Source organism: Gavialis gangeticus, unplaced genomic scaffold (genome assembly GCF_001723915.1).
Source record: "Gavialis gangeticus isolate Ggan-Ray unplaced genomic scaffold, GavGan_comp1, whole genome shotgun sequence".
Classification (NCBI taxonomy): Eukaryota; Metazoa; Chordata; order Crocodylia; family Gavialidae; genus Gavialis; species Gavialis gangeticus.
In genome coordinates, this window is record NW_017728981.1 from 568,352 (window position 1) to 577,191 (window position 8,840).

Below are 8,840 nucleotides of genomic sequence, written 5' to 3' on the forward strand. Positions count from 1 at the left end.
AGGCCGTGATGCTGTAGGTATCGAAGAACTCGGAATCACCGGTGATGGCCTTGCAGTCGCCCCAGGGCGGGGGCAGGTAGATAAGCTGGGGGTCAAGAACAGGAGGCATGAGGACAGGAGCAGCACCCCGGGAGCAAGCAAAGAGCCCGCCCGCCACAGGTCTTTGGGCCTGAGGAAACCCCACGGCAGGTCGCTGCCTTCACTGGCTGGACGAGGACACTGAGGCTGCACGGGGGGGCAGCAGCAAGCCTGGGCTACCACCTGGGAGTCCTGGCCCTCAGCCCTACTCCAGTGACTAGACCCAGAGGCTGTTTCTGGCCCCAGAATCACGGTATAATCCCGCCGGGCTCCAGCTGTGCTGCAGGACTTTCCTCCTCCCCAGGCCATACACAGCGTGGGGGGTGGTTTCTGCTCTGCAAAGAGCGGGCAAACGCAGATCAGGGGCTGCCAGGGCAGCACCCGCCCAGGACCGGCCATGCCCCTCACCCGCTGCTCCTGGCAGGACACAAAGGTCTGAAATCCTGGTGCGACCCCAAACCCCAGCTGGTCGATTAAGGGCGGCTCATCCTGGCTGTGGATTTGCACTTTGATCCCAGCTTCGAAGGAGGTCTCATCTGCGAGAAACAGAAAGGCAGGACACAGGTGTGCGGCACTCCCCACAGTGACAGCGCAGCCATGCCCTGGGCTCTCACGTTTCTCCTGCCCGGTCTCCCACGCTCCTCTCCCCGGTCAGGGCCGCGTGCCCAGGGACCCCCATGCCAAGGAGACTGCAGCGCCAGGCTTGTCCAGGCAAGGGACGCGCAGTGCAAAGGGGCGAGGGGGGTGCTGGCCCGCACACCCATCCCCACGCCATGGGCTTGAGCGCAATTGCTTGGGCTGCCGTCCCCTGGGACTGCAGCACTGGAAGTGGCTGGCACGATCCACAGACAAGTGATGGCTGCTTCATTTGCATGGGTAGGCAGTTGCCATGGCAAATAATTGAGGTAGGAAAAGAAGGAAGGGAAAAAGAGGCTGACAAAGAGGTGGGGAGGGGTTGAGAAGATGGGGGGCTATGGGAAGGGGACACTTCTCCAGACAACTGCCCCTGCCCCAACTGGGGCTTGCGCTGCCCCGGGCAGGCGGCTGGCACGCATCGCGGGGGGCAGGGGGCTCCTGGGTGGCTCCGGGGGCTTTGCGAGCACCTGCCCTGGGGCCTGTTACCTGTCTCGCCCCAGATGGGCAGGTACTCGTCCTGCTGGATGTCCAGCATGATCTCCAGGCCATTGCCGGTGCCGCCCTTCACGGTGATGAGGGGGGACTTCCCGTCCTGCCCCGCGTTGAAGGTGTAGCACTTCCCGTAGCGCGTGAAGACCTGTGGCGGGGGACACAGGGGGGGACAGTCAGAGCCACGGCTGAGCCCGCAGGCCGTGCCCTCCCGCAGGGCTGGCTCTCCAGGCCTCGGCGCGGCGCGGCCTGTCACAAAATTCGCGGCACGTGGGGCCGACCCCAGGGATCCATCTGTGCTGGAAACGGTCTCGCAGCGCAGTAACCGTGGCAACCGCCCCGCAGCCCCGCGCAAGAGGACTGGAAATGGAAATACAGCACCAGCCGAAAGCCCGGGCTGCCTGCGGGACAGGACGGCGCTGGGTCCCTCGCCCTGGGGAGGGCAGGCCACCAGCTCCTAGTCACATTGCACTTGTTCACGTTTCCTTTGCAGATGCTCCGCAAACGGGCTCCATTATGGGCACCAGCACACAATTAACATAACGAGGAAGACGGGGAATGTGATGAGACTGCGGATCCTGCCTCTCATCTAGGGAAGCAAGAGCAGCTGGGAAACGCTTGCTCACAGCCCCTCCTCCCTGGCCAGCCTCCATTGCTCGAGGTGGGGACCGGCGATGGGGGAGGTGGGGGCTCGCACCTGGGCACCAAGCGCCAGAGCCGGGCCTCGGCCCTGTCTGCTAAACCACCAAGCTGGAAACAGAGCCAGGGGGCCGCAGCTTCCAGCCCCCCGCTCCTTCCCAGCAGTGCAGCACCACAGGCTCGCTTCGCTGTCCCTGGAGCCGCAGGCCTCGCGCTCCAGACCCCCCCGTCCCCGAGCTCCAGAGCTGCCAGGGCTCAGCTGTGCCAAAACAGCCTGGGCTGGATGCCAGGCAGCCCATCTTCGGGGAGGAGCGGTGCCAGCCCTCCAACCAGGCAGGGGTTTTTCCTGCCCCTGGTGCCCAGCACCTGCTTCTGGCCCCCTGCTCCCAGGAGCCCTCCTCGCCCTTCCTGCTCCCTCCATGACTCCGATCCGCGCGCCGGCACTGGCCAGGACGTTGCTGAGCAGGGCACGTGTGGCTCAGCCGGCGTGCCACTGCCCTGCGAGGGGCGCCGGAGATGGCACGGAAACCCAAACCTGGACCGGTCTGGCCCTGGTGGCTTGAACCGCACGGGGCCACCCAGGCCAAGTGTCCCTGGCCCTCGCGTCGGCGGTCCCAGGGCAGCAGGGTGGCTGTCGTCGAGCGCAGGGGGTGCCGTGATGGCCAAGACCAGCACTCCCGTCTGCCTGTTCAGAGGAGCACTTGCCCGGTGCAGGTGCCAGCATTCAGGAGGCACCTCCTGCTCTCTCCCTTGGCCCATTTCCCCCCCGCCATAGCCAGACCCAGCAGCGCTGCAAGGGACCGAGTCACCCACTCGACTGTTCAGGCGCAAGAGGGGCCTGGGCGCAGCCCCTGCGCTGCCAGTTGGGAGCGCAGCCGAGTGCCGCGCGCCGGCATTTGGCGTCCCTTGGCCCTCCGCGCATCCCCGTGAGCTGCTCCCGCAAGGCGCTGAGGTCAGGGCACGCAGCCCCCTGCGTGTGAACCAGGTGAGTCCCAGAGACGCTTCCCTCGGCCCCGCTGCCCCCACGCTAGCCCAGCAGGGCAGGCCGGCGGTGCTGGCAACCGCAGATGCTCTCACACACCCTCAAAGGTAAAAGAAACTGCTTTTGCAAAGTCTTGAGCCCCAGAGAAGCCCTCACCGGCAGAGGCCACCTTGCTCCTCCGGTCTCAGCCAGGTGTCCCGTTTCCCAGCCTGCTCCATTTGGCCTCCCTCCAGCTCCCGACTGCCAGGTCCATGCACACTCCTCCCCCCCGCTGGCGTACACGGCGCGCTGGCATCTCCCTGGCCTCCTCTGGCTGAGACCGTCCGCCCCGGCCCTCCCTCCTACGGGCCGGCGGGTCTTCAGCCAGCCCCGTCACCGCCCCGGACTCACGGTGGTGAAGTTGTGGGGCCCGCAGCGCTCGCCCCGGAAGCGACAGGAAAGCAGCATCTCCTCGAGCTGGTGGCCCAGCCGGTCCAGGAGGTGGAGGGTGTTGTGGCCCTGCGGCGGGGGCGGCAGGTAGTGGGAGAAGTCCAGCAGCTTCTCCAGCCAGCGCCAGCGCTCGTCGCGCAGCAGCTCGCGCGCCGCTGGCTCCGGCCGCAGCCGCTGGGTGAGCAGCCCCAGCCAGTAGCCGGCCAGGTGCAGGTCAGCGCGGCCCATGCGGCGCAGCAGCAGCAGGTTGTTGTTGCAGATGGTGACGGCTGGGAAGGTGAGGTTGCGGGCGTAGGCCACGTGCACCTTGGTGTGCACAGGCGAGGACAGCAGGTAGCGGATGCGGTTGGACGACCAGGTGAGCAGCAGGGCCAGCGAGGCCAGCACGGCCAGCGCCCAAAAGGCCCGGCGTGGGCAGGACAGCCGCCCCGAGAAGACGTAGCGCAGCCCGTGGAACTTGGTCTGCTCCAGGAGGAAGGCGGCAACGTCCTGCAGGGAGCCCCGGTCCCTGCCCGCTGGCTCCATGTTGCGCCGGGCCCAGCCTGGCTCCCACCCCTCTTGGGGCCGGGCAACCCTCTCGGGCAGCGGTGGGAACATGGTGGCAGGAGGCAGAGAGTTAGGGGCAAGGAGCCTGCACCCAGAGCAGGATCTCCCTCCCTGCCTCTACTCGCCGTGGCTCTGCCTTCCCAGCATCGCCAGCTCCCTCCCCAGATGGCTCACGGCTCCGCTCCCACGCAGAGCGCTGGCAGGGCCCCTGGAGCAGACGGTCTGGAGGCAGCTCCAGCTCCCTGGAGCCTTGCTCCCATGCCGTTCCTGCCACTCCTGAGCAGCCTCCTGTCCCTTTCTCTGGGCGAGAGGATGCTCAATCCTGCCTGCAGCCTCCTCAGGCAGCAGCTTCCAGCACAACGCCTTGGTGACTGGGGAACTGTCTCCCTCTGGCAGCCGCTGCCAGTGACTGCAGCTCCCCTTGCCTCCGTGCACCCAGCATGGCAGGGTGGGACTGCAGCGGTTTGCTGCTTTGTCTTGGGATACGGCATGCGTGGCCTGGGAGAAGAGGGCTTCATCGAGAGCGTGCAAACTGCAGCCCACCCAGAGATGTGGCTGCAGGCGTGTGTGCACGGACCGGGCTGCAGCCAGGGTGGGGGAGACAAGCCCGCAGGCACTGCCTGCATCCGAGGCAAATGGCTTCACATTGACCACCTAGCAAGTGCCCCCCGTGGTCCCTGGTGGCTGCAGGGTGCCCTCCTGAGGCCTCAGCTGGGGACCCGCTGCACCAGGCCTGTCCTGGTTTGTGAGCACAGCGTCGGCTTGCAGCAGCCCCATGGTGGTGCAAGGAGGCTGCGGCCCTGCTGGAGCCGGGGCTCTGGCGGGCAGGAATGGCGCAGTCCCTGTGGGATGCAGGGCAGCAGCAGAGCCCAGGCCTCAGCGGCTGCCTAGGGACTGCAGCGGTGGTGGGGGCAGGAGGAACGGGGCAGCCTCCCCTCCGGAGCCTGGTGTCCTCAGCCTGCGGCCGGGGCTCAGGGCCCTGCAGCACCCTCGCTCCCTCCTCTGCCCCCGCCTCCACCTGTCCCCCCCTTGCCCAGCACTGGACCCCTCCCAGGACACTGGGCCCCCTGCAGGGACCCTCCTGCTGGGGGGGCTCTGCTGACCCTCTCCAGCCCTGGTCTGTGCAGGGCAGCGCTGCTGCCCACAGCGAGTGTCTGCAGCTCCAGCATGGCCAAGAGCTAGAGCTGCCTCTTGGGACCAGAAGGGTTTGGCTCTGCCCTCCCTTTCCAGGCTCCATCAGGAGGTCCCACAAGGGCATCCTGCGAGCCGGGACTCAAGGACTCCTCCTGGCGTCCAGCGGCCAGCTGCGGGGTTTTCCTCAGAGACAGCCGGTTGTGGCACTGCAGCCCCCAGCCTGTCTGTACCTCCTGGGCCGGATGGCACTTGGAGCAGGACAGGCCTGCCTGCACCAGCAAGGAGTCCTCCAAGCCTGTCCTCAGGTGCTGGGGAGATGCTCAGGGTGCTAATGGAGGCTCCAGAGCCAGCAGGGATCTGCTGCGAGACCATGGGCTGCTGTGCTGGAGCAGGGCAATGCTTGCCACAGCCTGACACGTCTCATATTCAGCTCTGGAGAAGGGGATGCCAAGGAGTCACCTGTCTTCTGTCCCCAGCCACCCCCACCCCGCCAGCAGGCTCCTCTCCTGGCATCCAACGCAGCCCCCGTGCCAGGCGGCAGGACCAAGCAGACAAAACGGTAACCCCCAGAGTCACGGCACCCAGCGGGCATGCTGCTGCCACCCGGCAGGTCCCTGTGTCTCGGTGTCTGCTTTTCCTGTCTGTCCATCTGATAGCGAGAGACTCCTAGTGTGCCCACCCCTGGGCCCCGGTGGGGCAGGATGGCCAGGGAAGCACACGACGGGAGCCCACACCCAGCCCTAAGGAGGCCGGCTGGTAGCACAGGACATCTGCCTTCCAGCAACCCGCCGCACAAAGCACCCCCCAGCGCCAGCCTCCCTGCAGCCTCCTAAAGAGGTCAGGTAAGAAGCATCCGCTGGGTTTCGTGTCGACACGCTCGTGAAACCTCCCACTCTCGTTCCAGTCCCTGCTCCCCGCGCAGTCGGCCGCGTGCCCCACGGCTCCAAGGACGATCGTTCCTGCAGCCCGGGTTTCCCGGCTCCCGGCTCCTCCGGGGGCACGGAGATTAGGCCTATAGGGCCACAGCACAACCCGGCTAGCTCAGCCAGCCCTGGCATCCCACAGCTACAGCCCCCCGCTCCCAGCCTCCTCGTAGTGGGACTGACAACCCCGGCTGTCCCCAAAGCACCCCCACCCGTGTGACTTCTGAACAAGCGTATCTGTGTCGTCCTCTCCCCTCCAGCGCTGACCTTGCCCTGGTGAGAGAAGCCTCTGGGGCCGAGCTATCAACCAGCGATCGGGTGTCTCCTTGGCCCGTGGAAGGAGAGCACCCAGGCGCACGCAGCGTGCGGGAGCTGGGCATGTGAGATATTGCTTGGTAAATGTGAGCTGGGAGGGAGGCAAAGACATTTTCCAAGACCTTCCAGACCCCCAAGCGGGAGGCTCCTTGCCAGGGCCGGGACAAGGACCTGGATGGACCTCTGGGAAGAAGGAGGAGCGCAGGAAGAGAAGTGAGGACCAGAAGAGCAGAGCCAAGGCCCTTGAGCGCTGCGCCAGGCTGCCCAGGACTCCCCTGCTTACCATCCCTGAAAGCAGCCCCCGCTTTTGGGCTCAGGGTTGCAAAATGCTGTCGTCTTGCCTGGGGCAGACACAGTGTCCTGAGGCTGGTCCTTCTACACTGGCCCTTGGGTAACCCCTCACAAAGCACAGGCTCCCAGCTTAGCAGCCCGGCCCCCTGCCTGGCATCGGCACCTCCCTTAGGTGGGCCGGGCTTGGTGCTCCCCACCACTGGCACCCGCAAGCAGGACCAGCATGTCCACAAGTGGATGCCTCCCTCCCCTGCAAACTTGTGACACCAGGTGCCCTGCCTTGGCCTGCTCCTCCTCCTCCTCCTGCCCTCGCCCTGGCTCCCCAAGCCCTTCTACTGGCAGTTCAGGTCAGTGTGAGCCCCGGGCACCCGTGGAGCATTTTAATTGCAGCAAGCGGCGTGTTTCCCACAAGGAAGCCAGGAGGCCTGGCTGGCGCTAAAAATGGAGCTAGGAGGTGCTGGGAGAGACCAGTCTGATCCGCTGCGCTTGGGTGTCAGAGCTGAGCGCTAGCGACTCGTCGCAGCAGTCAGAGCCTGCGCGCCGAGGCAGACGGCCTCCTCGCTTCGGGGCAAGAGGGCAAATGGCGATGAAGCTGCAGCAGTTTTGCCTGGAAGAAGGGCGCCCGGCAAAGGGGCTGTCAGGGTCCTCAAGGAAGCAGGGAGTGATGTACGGGGTCAAAGCGCCACCGTAGACCAGATTTGCTGTGGCAGTGCCAGGTCCCCGCTGGTGGAAACACCCCACATAGGGCATCTGCTCCCCATAAGGACAGCCCGGGGCCCCGACTGCAGCCCTACAAGCACCGCTCAGCCTCCCCCGATGCCACAGTCCCGCCGAGCCCCAATGTCACACCTTCCTGTTCCTCCCACGCAGGCATCGGAGGGCACCCATCACTGTGCAGCCCTCACTGTGCCTGCACAGCAGAGTGAAACGGGCCTGCGAGGACAGGGCCTAAGACGGAGACGCGCTCCCAGCTATCTGCCACGGAGGGGGACAGCTGAAGCGGGCTTTACTCACCACGGAGAAGTCCTCCAAGCTGCACTCGATGCCCCGGTAGCTGCAGCTCAGCAGCATGTCCTCCAGCTGGTGGCTGGTGCGGCTGTAGAAGGCGCGCAGGTTCAGGGGCTCCTCAAAAGTCTCTGGGTTGGGCTGGGCCACCGGGAAGCCTGGCTCCATCCAGGTCTCGTACTCTACCAGGGGCGCGATGTACAGCAGGTCGTCCTGGCTGAGCTGCGACGTCCGGACGCGATTGACGTTGCAGAAGGTGATGGCTGGGAAGGTCATCGCGGTGCTGTCCTGCTCGTCCAGCAGCGTGACGTGGTGGTACTCCAGGTAGTAGATGATGCGGTCGGCCACCTGGTAGAGGAACATGGAAAGGGAGAGCAGGAAGGCCAGTGCCCAGAGGGCCTGCCGCACACCAAAGCCACCCTCCACGAAGATGTGGCTGACTCCATGCAGCGTGCAGCCGCTCGCGAAGGCCGCCAGGTCCGTGGCCGTTCCCCGCTCCTCCTCCTCTGCTTCCTCCTCCTCCTGACCATACAGGAACTGGTCCGCACCTTCCTCGCCTCTGCCCGTGGCCCCATTGCTCCGGTGCCCTTCCTCGCTGGAGAAGGAGATGGTGCAGAATATCTGGAGGGGCATCCTGCAGCGCCCCTCCGCCCCGCGCATTCAGCCACGGGCCGGATAGTGCCCAAGGCCTTTGCTCCAGTCCCCTGGGGTGGGTGAAGACAGAAGGGTCTGAGAGAGGCGGGAAGCACGAGAACAAGGGACGGGGAGCGACAGCCGGGGAAAGTTGAGTGAGAAAGAGCCGGTGGTGGAAGGAGAGCGACTGAGCGAGGAAATCAGAGACTGTGGGGGGAGGGTGACAGAGGGAGGAGTGGAGGGAGAGGGAGGAAAGGGGAAGAGAGAAGAGAATGAGGCCGGACTGGAGGAGTGCGGGGAAGGGGATGACGGGAGGAGGAGCCAGGGGCGGTCTGTGGGCCCTACCTGGCCCTCCTGGGACGCGGGTCTGGACCGCGGCTGGCAGGGCAGAGCAGAGATGTGTTGCTGACTCTGAAAGCTTCGCCACTTGATTTGCTAACAAGTTGGGAGCTCCTGGCCCCGGTGCTCCGCACAGTTGCCAGCTCCAGGCAATCGCACGCGCGTGTGCATGCCGAGCCGACAGCCCGGCACTGGAATTGGCCCCAGCCAGCAGGGACGGGGCCAGGGCAGGACTCGGCCCCTGCACCAGCCTGGCCGTTTCCCGAGCCCAGTGTGTCTCAGCTCCACGGGGCTATCAGGAGTCCAGAGCCAGAGGGAAAGCAGGACACGCGCTTCTCTTGCTCTGCACGGCTAACGGGCGGCACGCTTTCCCAGCTGCCTTCATGAAGCCAGAAACCCCA

At 65.8% G+C, this 8,840-nt stretch overlaps 1 protein-coding gene across 1 annotated transcript in view; it reads right to left on the bottom strand.

The window, feature by feature from the left end:
• Positions 1–8,583, bottom strand: part of ASIC1 (acid sensing ion channel subunit 1) — a 19,990-nt gene extending 11,407 nt beyond the window's left edge. The window contains exons 1-3 of the mRNA XM_019511243.1: positions 7,477–8,583; positions 1,201–1,351; positions 487–614 (exon numbers count right to left, since the gene is read on the bottom strand). Coding sequence (XP_019366788.1) covers positions 487–614; positions 1,201–1,351; positions 7,477–8,127 — 930 coding nt within the window. The 5' untranslated portion in view covers positions 8,128–8,583. The remainder of the gene's footprint in view (positions 1–486; positions 615–1,200; positions 1,352–7,476) is intronic.
• Positions 8,584–8,840: the final 257 nt, after the last annotated feature.